This window comes from Rhinolophus sinicus, chromosome 14 (assembly GCF_057876585.1).
Source record: "Rhinolophus sinicus isolate RSI-liver-muscle chromosome 14, RSI-T2T, whole genome shotgun sequence".
Lineage (NCBI taxonomy): Eukaryota > Metazoa > Chordata > Mammalia > Chiroptera > Rhinolophidae > Rhinolophus > Rhinolophus sinicus.
Genome location: NC_142514.1, coordinates 181804392 through 181822198, shown reverse-complemented (window position 1 = coordinate 181822198; position 17807 = coordinate 181804392). Strand labels below are relative to the sequence as shown.

The 17807-nt window shown below is 59.5% G+C and overlaps 5 protein-coding genes across 25 annotated transcripts; 1 reads left to right on the top strand and 4 right to left on the bottom strand.

The window, feature by feature from the left end:
- The first annotated feature begins 3226 nt into the window (after window positions 1-3226).
- PPP1R14B (protein phosphatase 1 regulatory inhibitor subunit 14B) lies at window positions 3227-5595 on the top strand. The gene is made up of 4 exons (XM_019717841.3): window positions 3227-3720; window positions 4812-4895; window positions 5199-5231; window positions 5324-5595. Exons 1-4 carry the CDS (start codon window positions 3463-3465, stop codon window positions 5390-5392), a joined length of 444 nt encoding a protein of 147 aa, XP_019573400.3. The 5' UTR covers window positions 3227-3462; the 3' UTR covers window positions 5393-5595.
- A 438-nt stretch (window positions 5596-6033) lies between these two features.
- FKBP2 (FKBP prolyl isomerase 2) lies at window positions 6034-8850 on the bottom strand. 4 transcript variants are annotated; one of them, XM_019717904.2, is made up of 7 exons: window positions 8646-8766; window positions 7582-7600; window positions 7246-7414; window positions 6802-6914; window positions 6635-6681; window positions 6264-6299; window positions 6034-6174 (listed from the first exon to the last, which is right to left on the bottom strand). In XM_019717904.2, the coding sequence occupies exons 3-7, from the start codon at window positions 7408-7410 to the stop codon at window positions 6113-6115; spliced, it is 423 nt and encodes a 140-aa protein (XP_019573463.1). In that variant the 5' UTR covers window positions 7411-7414; window positions 7582-7600; window positions 8646-8766; the 3' UTR covers window positions 6034-6112. The 4 variants fall into 4 exon arrangements, with proteins under 4 accessions (XP_019573463.1, XP_019573466.1, XP_019573464.1 ...); XM_019717907.3 differs by lacking the exon at window positions 7582-7600 and having other exon boundaries at window positions 8646-8850; XM_019717905.3 differs by lacking the exons at window positions 7582-7600; window positions 8646-8766 and adding an exon at window positions 8131-8241.
- LOC148755984 (uncharacterized) lies at window positions 7714-8540 on the bottom strand. The gene has a single exon (XM_088789663.1). The coding sequence runs from the start codon at window positions 8510-8512 to the stop codon at window positions 7715-7717; it is 798 nt and encodes a 265-aa protein (XP_088645789.1). The 5' UTR covers window positions 8513-8540; the 3' UTR covers window position 7714.
- A 1772-nt stretch (window positions 8851-10622) lies between the features above and the next one.
- On the bottom strand, window positions 10623-14218 carry VEGFB (vascular endothelial growth factor B). Of its 4 annotated transcripts, none has more exons than XM_019717901.3 (7): window positions 13850-14218; window positions 13249-13291; window positions 12662-12858; window positions 12398-12471; window positions 12167-12202; window positions 11689-11823; window positions 10623-11067 (listed from the first exon to the last, which is right to left on the bottom strand). In XM_019717901.3, exons 1-7 carry the CDS (start codon window positions 13907-13909, stop codon window positions 11046-11048), a joined length of 567 nt encoding a protein of 188 aa, XP_019573460.1. In that variant the 5' UTR covers window positions 13910-14218; the 3' UTR covers window positions 10623-11045. The 4 variants fall into 4 exon arrangements, with proteins under 4 accessions (XP_019573460.1, XP_019573458.1, XP_019573459.2 ...); XM_019717899.3 differs by having other exon boundaries at window positions 11689-11924; window positions 13850-14213; XM_019717900.3 differs by lacking the exon at window positions 13850-14218 and adding an exon at window positions 13446-13784.
- A 258-nt stretch (window positions 14219-14476) lies between these two features.
- DNAJC4 (DnaJ heat shock protein family (Hsp40) member C4) lies at window positions 14477-17758 on the bottom strand. 15 transcript variants are annotated; one of them, XM_019717882.3, is made up of 8 exons: window positions 17557-17758; window positions 17155-17247; window positions 17009-17030; window positions 16403-16496; window positions 15795-15938; window positions 15549-15713; window positions 14758-14844; window positions 14477-14665 (listed from the first exon to the last, which is right to left on the bottom strand). In XM_019717882.3, exons 1-8 carry the CDS (start codon window positions 17575-17577, stop codon window positions 14557-14559), a joined length of 735 nt encoding a protein of 244 aa, XP_019573441.2. In that variant the 5' UTR covers window positions 17578-17758; the 3' UTR covers window positions 14477-14556. The 15 variants fall into 15 exon arrangements, with proteins under 15 accessions (XP_019573441.2, XP_019573445.1, XP_074192645.1 ...); XM_019717886.3 differs by having other exon boundaries at window positions 17561-17755; XM_074336544.2 differs by having other exon boundaries at window positions 15795-15979; window positions 16944-17030; window positions 17557-17750.
- Window positions 17759-17807: the final 49 nt, after the last annotated feature.

Here is a 17807-nt window from a genome sequence, read left to right as displayed (position 1 = left end):
AACAGGCTGTGGTGGCATCAGGGAGGAAGGAGGAAAGGGCAGGGGAGCCAGGGTCTGAGCTGTGGGCCCTAGGCCTTGGACAGGTGTACTTCATAAAAGCACTGGGCAGCAGCTCTTTCAAAAACAGGATGGGAGACTTTTTCCTGGGCCTGAGCCTGAGCCTCTCCCCCCACCTCATGTCTCCGGAGGCCAGAGCAGCCCTCATTAAAGGGCTCCTTCCTCCTCGGACACTTTTTTCCTGGCTTGGTAATGGTAATAGGGTTTCTCAGCAAGCAGTAATGGTGGAAGGAAGGCCGCCTTTCCGGCCTCTACCCTTGATTAAGGGAGCGGTCATGGCCCACAGGACCCTCCCCAGGGTCTGTGCTTCAAGGAGGTGCTGAAAACAGCCTTAGCTGTGCTCTGGTGGAGGCGGGGCTGGGACCCTAGTAGGAGTGGGGCTGGAGAGGACCCCAGCTGGAAGGATGAGGAGCAGCCCTGGCAGCGCAGCACTCCAGTGGGGGAGAGGGGGTGTTCAGGCAGGAAGTCAAGGGCTGGGATGTGGGCATGGAGCACTGAGCTCTAGATCTCCAACCACTGGAGGTCTATAGAATCAGCCCCCTTGAAGAGACTAAAGGCAGGTAAGTGACTTGCCTGAGGCTTCGTACCCTACTGGGCAGAGCCAGGATGTGAACCCAGTTCTTGCACTCCAAGTTCTGTACAGGGCAGCCCAGCCTCCAAGAGGCTGCAGGCCAGCATGGCCTTCTGCACTAATTCTTCTCAAGGTGGGTGGCCATGGGAAGGGACTGCATGGACCACAGAGTCAGCCCCAGGAATCTGGGAGTGCTCTGGGGGGAGCATAGGAGGTAGAGAGAGGGAGAGACAGAAAGAGCATCCAGGTTCCTCCCTATTCTGCCCAGAGAATCCCCAGGGGGTACCCCCCTTAACTTTTGACATGGCAGCAGGCCTTCACACCAGCCCTGAGGGGATATGGGACAGGAAGATTAACATTCTGGGTCACAGCATCTGGGGGGCAGAGCTGGGGCTGGTACCTGTAGGCCTCACTCCCACAGCAAGCTATGGTATATCCCCCCTCTTAACCATGAGCACTTCCAAGTCCCTATTCAATGCTCCGGTTCTGAAAGAGCAGATAAGCCCTGGTGGGGTGAGGTGGGGTGTGGTGGGTAATTTGGACTTGGGTAAATTTCTCTTCCCAACAGGCCAGGCTTAGAGCCAGAGGCCCCTGGTGGAAAGGGTGAGTCCTCTCTAATCTACAAGACAAAGGTCAGCCCTTCCCTAGCCCCCCAGGCTGGGTGAAAGGAGGCTAAGACCAGGAAGAAGGCTGAGGAGGGCAGAAGCATTAGCTCACTCTACCTACCCCAGGCTAAGCCTGGAGAGCCTGCGTCCAACTCAGGCCCCGCAGCAAGAAGCCCACCTCGACCCCCCTCTGCACCTCCCCTCACCTTTGCTAGCAGCCTCTGCCTTGCTGTCTCTTTGCCCCAATTACAGGGTAAGCCTAAAGTCCTGGGTTTGAGTTCGGCTACAGCACCAGCTCTGTGACCCTGGGCTAGTCTCAACCTCTCTCTGAACCCCACGTGCTGCAGAGGGCTTTTCTGGCATCCAGAGAGAGGGTGTCTGTGAAGGGCTGAGACAGAATCACTTACTGCCTCTCAAACCCTGAGACTCTGCTTGGCACTTCAGCGGGTGAGCATGCCATCTGTGGAAGTATCCCAGAGGAGCAGCACAACTTTATTGGGTGGTATCTAAGGGGAGGTAGGGGGATGAATAGAGACTTGTTTCAGGGGCCTGGGTTCACAAGCTGAACTGCATCTCGATCTAGCTGTGTGACTTAATGAACTTCTGTGGTACAGTCATTGAACATTCCATGCATTTTCCTATTTAATCTTCACCACAACCTCAGGAGGAAATAGAGGCTCAAATGAAGCCATTCATTCTTTCATGCAGTCATTTGTTCAAACCAATAGTTATCGAGCACCTATTACTGAATCTCACATAAGGGCTGAGAGTTCAGCAAGAACCAGGTAATTTGCTAGATACATGTGGGTTTGAAGCAGGAGCAGGCCCACTCAACCACAGCATCAGCAATAAACAAAGGCAAGACAGGTCTCTGCACCATGGAGCTCACAGACTAGAAGTGGGAGACAGACAATGAACGAATGAATGAGAAAGCGTATTCAGAGATACAGAAAATCAAATGAGGTTGGGGGAATGAGATGCAGTCTGCTTAAGAGAGGTGGGGCAGGTACTGCGCCTGTCAGAGCTGAAGGACAGAAGGAGCCTCAGGGCCAGGATCTGCGGGAGAGTGAGTGAGGTGCCTTCAAGCTGGAACCGATTGTGTAAAACAGTCTCCAGGAACGCTTATTATGGGTCAGTTATTATTGTCTTTATTGTCATGAGTTCCGGCTCCCCCACTTCCCAGCTCCTTATGCCTGAGCTTCCTCGTTTGTACACACAGACGTTGCGGGGTGCGGAGGGCCGTGTCCCGTGGCGGCCAGCCCTACGAGGGGGCGCCCCAAACAAGTTCTGGCTTCCCGGTCCCGGCTCTGCTGCGGGGGAGGGGCGGCCATGTGGGGCGGGATCCTGCGAACTACATTTCCCATAATTCCGTTCACCGCCGCCACCTTGGCAGGTGGGCGGTGGCTGCCTTGGGTCTGGCCCTTCAGGCCGCCCGGCCGGTTCTGCTCATCCCGATTCTGGGCCTCCACCATGGGGGGCGCGGGATCCCTCAGAGTAGGGCGTCAGGGGAGGTGGGCAACTCCTGCTCGCTTTTTCCACTCCTCCACACTTGGGACCCCGGTCCACGTGTCGGTCCGTGCGGAGAAGCCTGCTCGTCCCCCGCTGGCCAAGGGCCGAAGGACCCAGACGTCAGGGGCTCCCATATTTCCTCGCCGGACACCCACCTTGCACACAGTGCCCACTCCCCTCCCTTTCCAGACGTCCCGTTTTTGCTTCAGTGATGACAGAATACTAGGGTTCCAGCGAAAGAGCAAATCCTGGTACCCAGCGCTTAGAACATCTGAGTTTGGGGCAGGAAAGTTAATAGGGATAGAGGACAGCCAGGCCCAAACCCCTGAAGAGAAGATCCTTCCCTAGTCCCTTCTCGGGGGCGGGGTGGGGGTGAGGAGACTGCAGAAGACTGGCCCTTTAAGGGGGTGTGGTCGGGGGGCGGGGGAAGCCAGCGAGACAGAGAAAGCGGCTTCGGCGGCGGCGGCTCGGGCGGCGGCCGCGGGGGACAAAGGGCGGGCGGATCGGTGGGTAGGGGGCGGGGCGCGGCCAAGTCTGGCCCGGGGGCTCCGCATGCTGCAGCTGCCCCCGGGCGCCCCCGCCGCCGCCCTTGCCGCGGAGCCGCGCGGAGCCGAGCCCACCAGCTAATCCGAGCCAGCGGCCCGCAGCCAGCCGGCGGGCGTCCCGGAGGCGGCGGCGCAGGGAGGGGCCGGACGCGCGCACGTGGCCCCGGCGGCCGCCATGGCGGACAGCGGCCCCGCGGGGGGCGCGGCGTTGGCAGCCCCGGCACCCGGGCCGGGCAGTGGTGGCCCAGGGCCCCGCGTCTACTTTCAGAGTCCCCCTGGGGCTGCAGGTGAGGGCCCGGGAGGCGCGGACGACGAGGGCCCAGTGAGGCGCCAAGGGAAGGTCACGGTCAAGTACGACCGCAAGGAGCTACGGAAGCGCCTCAACCTGGAGGAGTGGATCCTGGAGCAGCTCACTCGCCTCTACGACTGTCAGGTGTGTCCTCCACCCTGCTCCGACACTCTAAAGTCGGTTCCGAGTCAGGCCGCCTGGGAAACCCATCTTGAGCCCGCTTGTCACCTCGAGTCAATGGGCGCTCCGCTTCCGCGCTTTCCCCTCCTATCTATTCCTCGTCCCCAATATACGCTTTCTTGTCTGACTTCAGTCACCCCCGTTTTCTCCGCTGCTTCCCTCATGCCCCCACCCTGGTCAAGCCTGGGGTCCTCTAGAAGCCTCAAAGAGTAGCCTGGGCTTTGGGCAGGAGGCGTGGGGATAGCCTGGGCTGGCAGTGGAAGGAGGTCTACTTAGTGCCTGCTAACCTAGACTGGTTAAAAGACGCTAGCCTAGTTGGTGGGGGGACCATAAAGTGTCTGAGTTATTCTAATGGGCTAGCCTGGAGCTCCATCTTGGCATGGGGACAGGCTAGCCTGCTCTCTGGGTTCTGGTTCTCCACCCCATGACTCCTTCCTTACTCAAATGGTGACTCAGTCCCCGGGGGGCAGGGTGGAGGAGTGGGCTTGCCCTATGCTGCCTACCCTAGCCCAGCCCTGGAATGCAGCTGGCTCTAAACTAGATAGGCGCTTCCTGGGGGGGTATGGAGGGCACCCCTCCCTCAGCAAAGCATGGGCTCTTTGTTTCCCCTTTACCAGGCTTGGGTCCTTCCCACTGACCCCTCACCCTTCATTTCCTCCTCACTCCCAGGAAGCTGTGACAGGTGTTTGGGGGAGGGGAAGGGGTTGTGATGAGCTGGGACAGCTGGCCCCACCTGCTCCGGTTGAAGTGGGGGGCCCGGAAGTTGGGGAGACACATCTGCAGGGTTCCCAGCCCAGGGTCCCCAGCTCTGTCTGGCCCTGTCTGGCACCCAGGGTGCCCAACTGGCAGAGACAGGAAGCTCCCCCCCACCATCGGGCAGTTTGCCTTGGCAGGAGCCTGATCTGTTTTGTTCCTTGGAGCAGCTGCCGCTGTCTGCTGGTCAGAGGGCTGGCTCGTCCTGCAGTAGGGCATGGGCCTCAGCCAGCAAGCCCCTCTCACACCCTCTCTCCCAACTCAGGCCCTTGTCTCTCCCTCCTCCCCCATCCCCACCCCAGGAAGAGGAGATCCCAGAGCTGGAGATCGATGTGGATGAACTCCTGGACATGGAGAGTGATGATACCCGGGCTGCCAGGGTCAAGGTGAGAGAGGGGTTGGAGGGCAGCAGGGTCAGGTCAGGGGAGCTGGGAGTAGAGATCTGCCTGGAGGCACTGCCCCTTGGGGAAGCGAGACACAGGAGCCCTGCCTTCTTTGGTCTGAGTCAGCCAGCTTTGTGAGGCTGGGCCTCAGAGTCTGCCTCCATCAAATGGGGCTAATGGTAACTTGCCTAGCTATGGCATCTCCTCTGCCTCAGGGTGGCCCCAGTCCCTTGGAAGTGGGTATGGGTGAACTCAAGGCCCCGGTTCCTGAGAGCTCACAATTATACTTCCCCCATGTCCCACTAGGAGCTGCTGGTTGACTGTTACAAACCCACTGAGGTAAGTAAGTGGTTTCCCCAGAGGGAGGAATAAAAGCCTAGGCTCCTGTCATCTTGGGATCTGGTCTCCCTAATGTCCTCCCTCCTGTCCAGGCCTTCATCTCTGGCCTGCTGGACAAGATCCGGGGCATGCAGAAGCTGAGCACACCCCAGAAGAAGTAAGGGTCCTCAACCCAGGTGAACGGTGGCTCCCACAGGACAATCGCTGCCCCCTGACCTCGTAGCAACAGCAATACCAGGGGACCCTGCTGCCAGGCCTGGTGCCATGAGCAGGGCTCCCCATACCCCTGGCCCAGGGGCCTCTTCCCTGCCCCCTGTTTTCCATTTTTGGGGTTTTTTATTGTTATTAAACTGATGGGACTTTTTGTGTTTTTATATTGACTCTGCGGCGCGGGCCCTTTAATAAAGCTAGGATATGCCTTTGGTGCAGCTAACAGGCTTGGCTGATCTCTTTTAGGGGGGACACACTGCTCTACAACTGCTACCAGCTCAGCTTCTTCCCAGGTGACCACAGGCCTTCCTGAGGGCCATGTAGCCATGGTGATAGCCCAATGCTGGCTCCCCAGACCAGGAGCTGGAAGTGGCTGGGGAACTGGGGTGGGGGGGGAGGCCGGGTTGCTGTTGGCAGGCAAGAACATTTTTTTCCCTCTGGGCACAGGCCACCATGCCACCCAGGGACTGGCCATCTTGACCCCCAGGCTATTGAGCCTAGAACCCAAAGCTCTAAAGCCGAAACAGAGGGGTGGCTGGGACTATGGTTTCTAAGTCTCTCGGGGCCCACAAGCAAACACAGGCTCACATCATGAGCTTTAAGTTTTTTGTTTTGTTTTTTTTAAACAGTCTGGTCCCTGATGGCCTCTCCGCTGCCCCTCCCCAGCTTGGCTACAGTTCTGAACGTCGCTCGATTTTGAGCAGTTCCACCTCGAACACCAGGGTTGCACCACCTGCAGGGGAGAAGTGGGGTCAGAATGAGAACGAGGGCCACAGGGAGATGGGATGGGTGTAGGAGATAGGGGGCAAAAAGGTATATTACCTGGAATCTTTGGCGGGGCTCCCCGCTCTCCATACCCTGTCAAGATGCAAAGAAAGTGAGCTGTGGCTAGGCAAACAGGTTCTGCAGACATCCAGGCCAAAGCCAGGCCTCTGCCCATCTTAAATGAGGCCAGAAATTGAGATGGTATAATGAATGGGAATGGACTGTGAAAGGCCAGGCAGAGGGTGGGTATCAGAGCTGAATGCCCTAAGGGTCTTGTCCTGTCCTCATTGCTGGACACTTCCAGACTTGGAAGAGGTATGAACTGTAATGAATGAATGGGGGGAGACAAATGCAGAGGCTGAACCAGCCTTCACCCTTCCCCAGACATACACCCTGAACCCTATCCTGGCTCAGGAAGGACCTCTTACCCAGCTCTGACGGGATCACCAGCTTCCGCTTTTCCCCCTCACACATCCTGCAGGACAACACATGTTCAGCACATGGCAGCACTCAGGCTCCCTGCCCCCCACCCCATCCCTGGGGCTTGCCTCCCACAGTTCACCTCCTGGACCACAGCTATGGCCCCTTGACTCACCCCAGCAGCCCCTGGTCCCAGCCCTTGATGACCTGGCCCGTGCCCAGGGAGAAGACAAAGGGCTGGTTCTGGGGCAGGCTGCTGTCAAACTCCGTCCCATCTTCCAGCTTCCCCTGTGGGACCATGAGAAGGCCAGTGAGGAGGAGGGTCCACTTTGATAGCCACCCCAGCTGTTCTCCTCATCAAGCTGGCCCCCCACAACATTGGTGACCATTGTCCTAGAAGGGGACAGAGCCTTAGGCAGCTCACAGTATATTGTAACTGCTTGCTGGTGTCAACCTGGGGAATAGTGAAGAGCAGGGTCGAATGATGGAAACTGGCATAGAGGGAAGAGGGAACTTGCCCAAGGTCACCCACCTTGTTGGCAGAGGAAACTGGCTCCCAAGTTCTTTCTGGTCCCCAGAAGCCCCACCCACATCCCAAAGCTCCGCCTCCCTCACCCACCGTGTAGTGCATGTGCAGGACGTCCCCCTTGCGCGATTTGATGGGACAGTGATCTACTCTCTTCTTGACCCCGATCTGCAGCTTCCTTTTGCCCTCGGCCCCCGCGGCCGTGGCCAGGGCGCTCAGGCAGATGGACAGTACTGTCAGGACCCAGTTCAGCCTCATGTCTCTGCGGGGACAGACCCCGACCGACCAATCGACCGGGAGGGTGGGAAGGGCATGGAATACCAGCAGGGAGCGGGAGGATTCCACCCTCACCATACCTTGCCTGCCCCTGGGGAATCCCCTTGTCCCAGGTCACCGCCCCCCACCCCCGGGCTCCGCGGCTACACTTACCAGTCCAGTGAGAAGGGGGCTGGCCCGAGGACCCCAGCAGCGAGGGGAGAGGGTCAGGGGAGGCCACAGCAGCCAGGGCCCCGCCCATTTGCTCACCCCCGGCCCTTCCTTCTCTACTGGTCCCCAGCTTCGTTCAATTCCCACCCGTCCCTTTACGCAAAGTCCAGACCCTATCTGACTGCACAGCAGTTGCCCCGACCCGGCGATCCCACTCACGCCACACCCAGTTGCCTCCCGCCCAGCACACCCACACCTCTGCAGCCGCTGCAGGGGGCCGGCCTCGAGGCACCCACACATCGCCGCTGGGTGGCTCCGGGGAGCTCCGGTCCTCTGGGGATACCCCCCAGGCTGACCCTGTGCCTCCGCCGGGGGCGCCGCCCCAGCTCTGAGCCCTCGGGGGTCTGCGGGGCACCCAGACTGGCCCCGTGTCCGGTGGCCGCCGAGCCCGCTCCACCCACACCACCTCTCCTGGGGGAGTTCTCGGCCTACCACGTCCCCAGGCCCGGCCACCACGGAGACCGCCCCCGCGTGGACGCCCCGGGCCATTACCTGGGCCTACCCCTGCGCTTGGTTCCTTGGCCCCACCCTTTAGAGGGCGTAGTTCCGCCCCTGGCCCTGAAGCCCCACCCTCGATAGAACTAGACCTCTTTTCCTGAACTGTACCCACGCCACTCACCGGCTGAAAACCCGCCCCCAGCGCCTGCGCCCCGTCCCCTTTGGTCTCCAAATCCGAGGCTCCGCCTTCCGCCTGTTCCAGCTCCTCCTCCAAGGACCAGACTCCGTCCCCCACCAGTCCAAGCTCCGCCTCCAGCCCTAGAGCCCCGCCTTCCACTGGTACCAGCTCAGAGGTCCCACCCGTGTCTATTCCACGTCCCGCCCCAAGTCCCGGGGCTCCGCCCCGTGCGGCATGAGAACCCTCCCCCTGCGGCATCCCCAGACAGCTCCGACCCCAACCCCCAATTTCCTCGTAACCTATACCTGGTTGACACCCGGCGCCCCGGCCTGATCCAGCCTGCCCCCTTACACCCCGGCTCCCCCCAGCCCGGGCTGTGGCCCCCGCTCACCTCCTCACCGCGCCCCCGGAGTCAACCCAGTCGTGCTGCAGCCTCTGCGCAGGCGCGTCATCGTCGCTACCAGGCCGGGCCACGCCGCCCGCCCTTATTGGACGGTGCAAAAGCCGCGGCCACACGCCCGCTGGGGCAGCTTCTTCTCTAGCTCCGCCCCGGCGACACCACGTGACTTCCGTCACTTCCTGTAGAGCGGTGGTCGGTAAGGTTAGGTGAAAGTGACTTCCGAAAGGGCCGAAGGCACTTCCGGTTGAGGTGAAATTAAGGTCAGGCGGGCGCGGAGGGGGTCTTGAGACGCCATTTTATGTCACCCCCCCAGCGCTTCTGTTTGCCCCCGCTGTTTTCAGGATCCACAACCCTGAGTTGCTATGGAAAGAGCCAGGGCTTCAGAGTGAGACGAGTTTGAATTCAGGGTCTGCCTCTCATTGATTGGCTCTGTGACCTAGTGTAAGTTCCTTCTCCTGGTAGGATATGGCGTCCCCGTAACGCGGACTTGATAACACCCACCTTGCAGGGTCCCCGTAGGATTGCGGCGGTGATGTGCACCACCGGGCCCTGGCCCACAGCGAAAGCTCTTCCCTTTTCTCTCCCCCAGCATCCAGGCCTACCTTTACTTGCCGCACACAGACCACTGAGTCAGACTAATGGTTGGCCTGGCTGGGCCAGGTCCCCAACCAGACTTACTTTGAGGCGCCCCAGCACGCAGCAGGGCCCAGTAAACATGTCAATTGAAGTAATGAACCTGCCATTGGGAGTTAGTTAAACCTGAGTTGTGTTAGGGAGACAGCTGATTTGGTCAAATCCCCAGGTCAGTCAGCCTTTCTGAGACTATTTCCTCAATTGAAAAAGGAAGATAGTCACAGCACTGACCTCAGAATTGAGGACTGAGCAAGGAGGGGCATATGAAGCATCGCGCATTTCCAGTGGGTCTATGTGGAAGATGGTAGCCCTAGGTCCCTAACCCTCATCTGTCTCACTAATCGGGCTATGGCATTTTCACTGATAGTATGGTTGTCATGATATGAAAATATTAATCACTCAGGAATTCTCTCTTCTTGTTTAACCCCACTTTGGCCTTGGGCCTAGCAAGATCACTACCACATCTTCTAATCTAACACTGCAGAAGCCTCCATGAGGTTGGCTGCTTTGGGTTAACCTCTGTCCCTGAGTATCCTGCCTCGGCAGGGCAAAGCCATTGTGTCCAGAGCTGGCCTATGGAACACCCCCCACCACTCAGCCCTAGGGGCACGGGTGTCTGCAGGCAGAAGGCTGGGCACTGAGCTTGGGCTGGGTCAAAGGTCAGGAGGGTCCCAAGCAGGAGCTGATGAGGGGCACCCAGGGTAAAAGGGAGGTGAAGGTGGAGAAGGCTGTGTGGCTGGGGTGAGGGGAGCCTGTCTCCCAAACCAAGCCCACCCAGCCACAGACCTTTGGTTCTTCTCATTCAGGGAGATGGGCGTGGAGACAGGCCAGGTGCATGGCTTTAGAGTTAAGCTACAGGGAGGAAAAGCAGCAAACGCAGAGTGCTATCCAGCAGGGAAGACGGGTTCTTTTCTATTATGTGAAAACACACTCAAACTTGCCTGAAGCCCAAGGGCCCAGACTACAGCAATCATCTGTTCCCTCCATGTGCACATGTGGAAACCTGAGGCTCAGAAAGAGAGGGCAGTGACACCCAAAGTCTAGCAGATCTGGGTCCTGGTCTTAAGCTCACCAGCCATAACAGGCCATCGCCTTCCAGAAAGAAACCCTTGTGATAAGCAGGAGGACAGCAACTCCCCAGGGGCTGACATTAACATGAATGTGAAGAATACATGATTCTGGCTCTGTCTGACCTGATGTGAGACCTTGGGCCTCATTTCCCTGCATCTACACAACGAATGGAGTAAGAAGCTCTGGGTCTAGGAGGCAGTGTGATGCAGACATTCATGCCTAAATCAGCCAGCCTGGACAATGACAAACAGGGACACAGGCAGGGACAGCTCCTTCCATCTCTTTTATCAGGGTTGGGGGGTCACAGTTGTCACACCGAGGCCCAACTCCCATTATTTGCAGAGGATCAGGGTCTTCTTAGTGAGGGGAGGGAGGGGCCAGTCGTAAGATGCTCAATCGCACAGGGTGGTTAAACAATGAGACAGGACCCCGTTCTCTCCCAAGTTGGTATGCGACCCTTCTTGCTGCCTGCAAGTCTCCTCATCCAACTCTGCCCACCCTGTTGGATGGCAGCCTTGCAGAGACAAGGGATGGCCAGAAAGCCCTGAGAAGCCCAGGTCCTGGAGCAGCTTCCGCCTGGGCTGAGGTCTTGAGGGGCTGGGATGCTCTCGCCAGGCTGCCCTCTAGTCCCCCTCTGGGGTGTGGCCTATGAGGCAAGTGGACCTGCTGAGTCTGAAAAGCAATGTGTCACCTTCGCAGCTTCCGGCACCTAAGGAGGGGAGGAGGAAGGGGGTCTGGTTATGCTGCCACAGCTCAGCACCTGCTCCTCTGGACTCACCCCCTTGTTACCTTCTGTGAACCCCATTCTCTCCTAATACTCCTGGGAAGCCCCAACTGGCCCACGTGATGCACCCAAGGCCTCGCTGTGGAAGGGAGGGGTGGTGAGAAGCCCTTGGATAACAGTGGACAGGGTTACACTATGTCCCCTAGCCTCTCAGAGCCCACAAGGTAGGACAAATGTCTACCACAGGGGCTTCTCGGAAGGCCCAGAGCTTTACAAATTGGAAAGTTGTCTCTCTTGTTTCTACTCCAGGCACATGTCACCTCCTCCAGGACATCTCTGACCTCGTAAAGACGATGTCAAGTGCCCTGTACCATAGGCCTCAATAGCCTCTGCCAGCATCATGTGTCCCTGTGTCTGACTTCCGCATTTGATAGAATGTGCACCTTGTTTATGCCGATCCCAGTGCCCGCAGACACTTGGTAAATATTTGTTCAACACATTCAACAGTTTCCCCTACCCTGGCTCTTCTCCCACTGGTAGACTCACCCTGGACATGCTCCAGGACTTGCTGCCTTCCCAAACAACTGCCATCCCACAACTGCTCACCTGCAGGTGTCTGGGTTGAGCTCTAAGCCCCGCCCTTGGCAACGGAGGAAGCTGCGGCGTCTGCAGCGGCAGCGGCAGGTCCTGGGGTCAGGGCGCTGGCGGCGCTGGGTGCAGCGTGGGCAGAGGGGCCTGGGGCTGGAGTGGGATGAGTGATGTCAGCTGGGGAGGGTGCTCCGGGGGAAGAGTCCCAGCCCGGAACAGAGCGGGGCTGGGGACGGTGGTGGGGAGTGGCAGCCCTAGGAGGAGAAGCAACATGTCTGGGGCGGGAAGTAAGTCTTCCCGGGAAGGAGCTGAGGTCAGGTCAGAGCATACAGACTGGAGAGCAAAGGAAAAATGCAGAGGGGGGCACAAGTGGGAGGACAAAGGGGAGGGGACCACACCTGACACACTCATACAGCCCCCACCCCACCCACAGCTTACATCCTGGGCACTGGGCCGGGTCTCCAACCCCACCTCAGCAGGAGGCCAAGAGACTCACCTGTCCGGCTTCACAGCACTCTCCTTTTTTTTTGGTCTGAAAAGTAAGAGAGACCGACAGAGACAAAGAGGAGGAGGATCAGGAAAGCCCAACATCCTACTTTGTTGCCCCAGATCCCAGGCCTACTCCGGCTCCACCCTCAAAATCCTGGTCCCCACTGCGGTGTCCCACCATGCCCAGCACCCCCAAAGCCTGGTCTCTGCGAGCTCAGACGTGGGGCCTGGCTGGCACCTGCATTCACACTGGCTGTGTTCTTCCAGGGACATTTCCCCCAGCTGACTGCTTGGGTACCGGATCATAAGGATCTGTGCTCGGAAGAATGGAGAGAGACAATGAGAGAGAGAGAGAGAGAGAGAGGGGAAGAGAAGGGGACACTCCATGGGCTGGACGGAGGACAGCTCGCCCACCAGCCAGAGCCCTGGCCATCACCCCCTCAGCCCCCAGAGCGCCAGCATCCGTCCACCCCAGCCAGGCATGCACGACTTGCCCCAGTACCTGCATTCGGACTTGGTGCTGCCCAGTAGGCACGCACTCTAGGCCGTCGTCAGGGCAGCAGCCACCGCAGCGCTGCACAGTTACACAGCTGGGCACCAGTTGCTTGGCTACGGTGCCCATGAGCTCCACAGTCAAGGGCACCACCACCTCTCGCGGCTGGCAGGTGGCACGAGCATACACATCTATCCATGACACCACTGGGGACACATGTATAAGGGTTAAGTCCCCACTGGGTGTCCTGCAGCAGTTCCCTGGCTCCCCTACCCCTGTGCCCAGCAGCTGTTTGCCTTAGTTCCTGTGTCACAGCCACCCTCCACTAGCCCCACCTTCTGCCCTCCCATCCTGCCTTCCCCTACCCTCTTCATCCAGAACCCAGGAACCCCACTGCCTCAATTTCCACTTCTGTGAAATGGGCAGATTATTAACACGTTGTGTACGGCGGGGTTTAAATCCCTCGTGAAGATTCTCGTGATCTGTACGCAACGTGTTAAGAGTTTGCATCTTACAGAGCAGTTGTGGTTACACAAGATGATGGACACACAACAAACCTTCTCAGTGCTGGCTAGAGAAGTTATTGTTACTATTACCTTTCTTCTGGTGGCCAGGGACATCAGGCTGGGAGACAGGAACCTGTAGGAGAGAAGAGAGCTGGACCCAAGGTGCACTCTAGTTAGGGCTAACCCTGTCACTATTCCCAAGGCTCTGTCTACCCTTGCAGTCAGGTTTCAACTCCTCTCTGACATTTTTCCAGATTGCTCTATTTCTGGGTCCACTCTAGCTTTACCTGTCCTCTCCTGGCCACCAGGGACCTGTCCCTGGCCACGACCCTCCAGCTGCGCTCTATTGGCGGCATGGAATCTCTAAGCCTGGGGACCAGGCTTGTTCCAGTGGCCACAGGTCAGAAAGGGGCACAGTGGGAGCCGAACTAGGTCCTTCGGGTACTCAGGAGGCTCCGCCCCTGGCTGCGCCCAAGGGATGGGGTGGGGCGGGGGAGTGGCCCCGGGACTGGGTTGGCGGGCCAGTGGGGAGGGACATCTCCCGGGGGATGCCCTGCTCGGACTCCTGCAACACCACCGTCCGCGGTCCGACCCGCAGATCCCCTCCGCGGAGGCCTCTCAGCGCCTCCCCACTTCCGCCAACCTTGAGAGAGGGCACGGCAGGCGGGCGGGATGTCGGGGACGCACGTACCTGGGCGGGGGCCAGCTGCAGGAGCGCGGCGAGCAGCAGGCGGCGGAGCAGGGGGCTCATGGTGCCCGCGGGGGCCGCGCGCCGGGGGCGCCCGCATCGCCCTAGCCCGGCGGCGCCGGGGGCGGTGGCAGCCAGAGCCCCATGGCGCGGGCCCGGGCGCGGCGGTCGGGGGCCGGGCGCGGGGGGCGGCTTCTCCGCGGCCCCCTCCCGAGCCCTGGGCGCAGGCAGCGCAGCGCAGCGGCGGCGGCCGGAGGAGCCGGGCGGCCGGTGGCGGCGGCGGCGAGCGGCGGGCGGTGGAGGCAGCGGGGACGGCGGGGGCGGCAGGGGGCCGGGCCCGGGCTGGCGGGCGGGCGGCTCATGTGACCCAGACACGCGCTCCCCACCGGGCCGTGGGGCAGAGGCGGGGCGGGGGCCGGGGGGGGGGGCGAGGCCGCCGGCGGGCCCGCCCCCTCCACACACCCCCTCCCTCCGCAGCAGGGGAAAGGGGACGCACCGCCCAGGGGGCCGGGCTCCTGGGTCGCCGCCGCCAGAACCCGGAGGGCGGGGCGCTGTCCCACGGGGAGGCCGGGGGTTGGGGGGAGGGGGGTAAGGGGGTGCTGGGACTGAAGGAGGGAGGCGGACACGAGCGCAGAGAACCACTTTATTGCATGCAATTTGGGGAGTGGAGAGTTCCGGCCCCATCAGCAGGCCCCATCCAGGTGAGCTGCTCACGGGCTGGTGCCTGGGGGCACTATCCCTGGGCCTGGGGGAGGCCCGGGTGGTGGCTGCAGCTGCTGCCTCTGCTGTTGCTCCTGCTGGAGCCTGGCTCTGTTGGCCCTGCAGGAGAGAGCACCGGGGTGGCTGGGACAGGGATCCTGGAGGGTGGTGCCGGGGCAGTGAAGACAGGGCAGGGTAGAGCTGGGACAGACCTGGCCCGGGCCCGTGTGTCATTGTAGATGGCTGTGATGATCCGATCCTTTTCATCCATGAAGCTACGATGCATCTGCTCCAGCTTCCTGCATGGGGGTTACAATTAACCCTGGGTCCCCCAAACCCTGCTGTCCCCCAAGTCTCGCCCCCTGCACCCTACTCTAGGGTCTCACAGCTTTACATCTGCAAGGACCTCAGCCTAACTGCCTGTGCTAGGCGGGGAGAGGGACACATAGAGGCCAGGCTTGTCGAGGGTCCAATGGCGACCCAAATCCCCAGCTGTCCTGCTGATAGTAGTGACAACAGCACTGAACATCAGGGTGGTCCTCGCAGATTTGAAAGGGTTGTACACACAACTCCATCACTGAACTAGGCAGGCTGCTAGCAGTGGGCATTGCACTGACTGCCTTTAAGTATCTTTGCTGTAGAACCTCTGTTATGACATGCATGAGAGAGGGGCGGGGTGACAGTTGGCTGCCAAACAAGTGAAGACAGTTGCTGGTGAGGCCTTGTTACAATGCATTTCTTTCTTTTGCATGATTTTGGTTGGCTCTGCCACTCCATGGCAGCCAGCACCAAAGATTTACTTTCAAATTATTAAAAAAAAACCTGAAAATGACATTAGCCCTTAGTGCAGGGCTGTCTTTGCTAAGTGAGAAAATGCTCTGGAGATGTATTTCATGCAATTCTTAGCTGGAGAGACACAAATGCAGGCGACAGGGGTGGTGGGATGGCTGGCTGACCACACTGGGCTTTACCCCCCTGCCCTTTCCCCCCAGCAGGGATGCACCTGAAGGCAGCATAGTGCAGGCCCATGCCTGCCAGCATGATCAGGAGGCAGTACCCCATCACCCGCTGGTTGTGTCTGTGCTGCTGCTGCCTCGATTCTGGTCCCTGAGGCCTCACGCCATGAAACTGGGCCCAGTATTGTGCATTGGGGTCTGTCCAGGAGCTGCTGGGAGGGAGAAGGGACAGTGTGGGGATGAAGCTCCCTAAAAGACTTGGTGGGGGGCAAGCCAGCAGCAAGATACAGTACCTGTGTGTTTGATGAGCAGACCTGGGATGGGCTGTGGTTCCTGGAGACTTTGGGGGAGTTGCCCAGCGGAGCTGGTGGTCGTAGTTGCGGCGACTCTGTTCCCGGCTAAGCACTTGATACGCTTCACTCAGCTCCACAAAGCGGCTGTGCAGGGCCGGGTTCCCAGGGTCCCGGTCAGGGTGCAGCTGGGGTGGGGCAGGACTCCCCTCATCTCCTTTCCCATGTCTCTTCCCAGGACCCATCTTGATAATGTCCACCCACAAGGGCTCAAATCATTCCCAGAGGCCCTGTCTGGGCAACGACCCTCACCCTCGGGCCAGCCACCCCTCTGAAGGGGTGGCTTCTTGGCTCTCACTGTTGCGCTGGTCCATGCTTTCTCAAGAGCAGACAGGTCAAGAGAACCAAGCCCAGCCCATCAGACAGCACACCCCTGGCTTTCCTCCGGCCAGGCCAGACATCTGCTCTTGGGGTCCTCCCCCTCCATATGCGTGCTGACGGAATGTGGCACCAGCTAGAGTGAACCACTCAGCTCCATTCCTGGGAATTTGGAGTGCATCCCGTCTGGCTCAGACTTCCCCTCCCACTTCCCTTCCTAGGACCACTGGTACCTCTTTGGACTTGGAGAAGAAAGCTCGTTTAATTTGTTCAGGGCTGGCACCAGGATGCACCCCCAACAGTTCATAGTAGTTACTGGGGCCAGACCTGTGGAGAGAGGCTGGAACTTGCAGGCACTAAGGAAACAGAGGATACCCCTCCCCTACCCTTCCTAGCCCCCCTGGGCTACACCCTTCAACTCAGCAACCAGTAGCTGAGGGGACTGAGGCAGGTACCAAGGGAGATCTATCTCCAAATCAGCCCTCCTTTCGGAGTGTTTTGGGAATGGTGCAGGTCAGAACATCTCAAAGTGTAGTCCTCATCAGATTCCTTGTGTCAGAAACACCTAAAAAGCTTGTTTAAAAAAACAGATTCCTGAGTCCCACCTCATAGCTGCAGCTCAGAAGCTCCAGAGCAGGGCCCAGGAATCTGCATTTTTGTAAGGGCCACGCCACCCCGTGAGTTATGCACAGTGATGTTGGACAACCACAGGAGTTGTGGAAAACGCACTGGGTTTGGCTTGGGCTCAAACTCCAGGTTTGCCACTTAACTCACTGTATAACCTTGGTGGCTGTCCCTTCATCTCTGATCCTGTCCTCAGCAGTGAAGGTGAAGTTTACCTGAGACAAGCCTGTAAGGCACCTGACACAGAATAGAGAGATCACAACTACCTCGTACCTAGGGCAGGGCCTAGAGCTGTGCAGGCCCTCAACAAAAACCCGCTGAACTACAGGGCCGACACCGGGCCCCCAAAGACCGAACTCACCGCTGCCGGGTGGCCTCTGCGAAGAGCCGGGTGGGAGGGCTGCGGGGCCACAGCCGGCATAGGCGCAGGGGCAGCATGGCGGCAGGCGGGCAGCTGGTGAAAGGCCACAAAGAATGCATTGGGACCAAACTTCAAGCACTCCGGGGGCAGAGCGAAGGGACCATTTACTTGCGGAGGAAAATTGAAGCAGGCCCAGGGGACCGAGGGGCAGGTGGGGCCTCCTTGCTCAAGACCAGACCCCAGTGTCTTAGACCTGTCCTACCCCTGACCCAGGCCCTTCTTCACACTGGCGTCTGTGTCTGGACACCCAGGCCCCGGCCCGGAGACCCCCTGCCCCACTCTGGGAGCTGGGGGTGGCGGGCAAAGGAGGAGCCACACCAAGCCCCGCCCCCGCTCACTCACGGACCCCGCGGTTGCCACCATTTCCTACGCCGACTCAGATCCACCCGCACATTCTCATTGGCTTAGAAACTCAGGCCACGCCCACCCAGCCGGAAAGTGCGATGAGGGCCCTGCCCGTAGCTCATTGGCTTTTGACGCCTCGGGCCCGCCCACTGAGGCCGAGTCTTTTCGTTGCGCTGTAAGGCGCGCTTGTCCACCGGGTAAGCTGGCGGCCCCGAGGCTGACTTTCAGTGAGGTTTATGGAGCAGCTG

Coding starts and splice junctions, on each gene's coding strand:
- LOC148755984 (XM_088789663.1), bottom strand. CDS start 8,512: ATGCCGCAGGGGGAGGGTTCTCATGCCGCACGGGGCGGAGCCCCGGGA.
- VEGFB (XM_019717898.3), bottom strand. CDS start 13,514: ATGCCGCCAATAGAGCGCAGCTGGAGGGTCGTGGCCAGGGACAGGTCC. Junction 12,472..12,661: donor AGCACCAAGTCCGAATGCAG/GTACTGGGGCAA, acceptor TTCCGAGCACAG/ATCCTTATGATCCGGTACCC. Junction 11,925..12,166: donor AGTGCTGTGAAGCCGGACAG/GTGAGTCTCTTG, acceptor TTCTCCTCCTAG/GGCTGCCACTCCCCACCACC.
- FKBP2 (XM_019717907.3), bottom strand. CDS start 7,410: ATGAGGCTGAACTGGGTCCTGACAGTACTGTCCATCTGCCTGAGCGCC. Junction 6,915..7,245: donor TCCTGCACATGCACTACACG/GTGGGTGAGGGA, acceptor ATGGTCCCACAG/GGGAAGCTGGAAGATGGGAC. Junction 6,682..6,801: donor TGGGACCAGGGGCTGCTGGG/GTGAGTCAAGGG, acceptor GTTGTCCTGCAG/GATGTGTGAGGGGGAAAAGC.
- PPP1R14B (XM_019717841.3), top strand. CDS start 3,463: ATGGCGGACAGCGGCCCCGCGGGGGGCGCGGCGTTGGCAGCCCCGGCA. Junction 3,721..4,811: donor CTCGCCTCTACGACTGTCAG/GTGTGTCCTCCA, acceptor TCCCCACCCCAG/GAAGAGGAGATCCCAGAGCT. Junction 4,896..5,198: donor CCCGGGCTGCCAGGGTCAAG/GTGAGAGAGGGG, acceptor ATGTCCCACTAG/GAGCTGCTGGTTGACTGTTA.
- DNAJC4 (XM_088789659.1), bottom strand. CDS start 17,273: ATGCATTCTTTGTGGCCTTTCACCAGCTGCCCGCCTGCCGCCATGCTG. Junction 16,497..16,943: donor ACAGCCACCAAGGTTATACA/GTGAGTTAAGTG, acceptor CTCTCTCCACAG/GTCTGGCCCCAGTAACTACT. Junction 15,980..16,402: donor TCTTCTCCAAGTCCAAAGAG/GTACCAGTGGTC, acceptor GCCCCACCCCAG/CTGCACCCTGACCGGGACCC.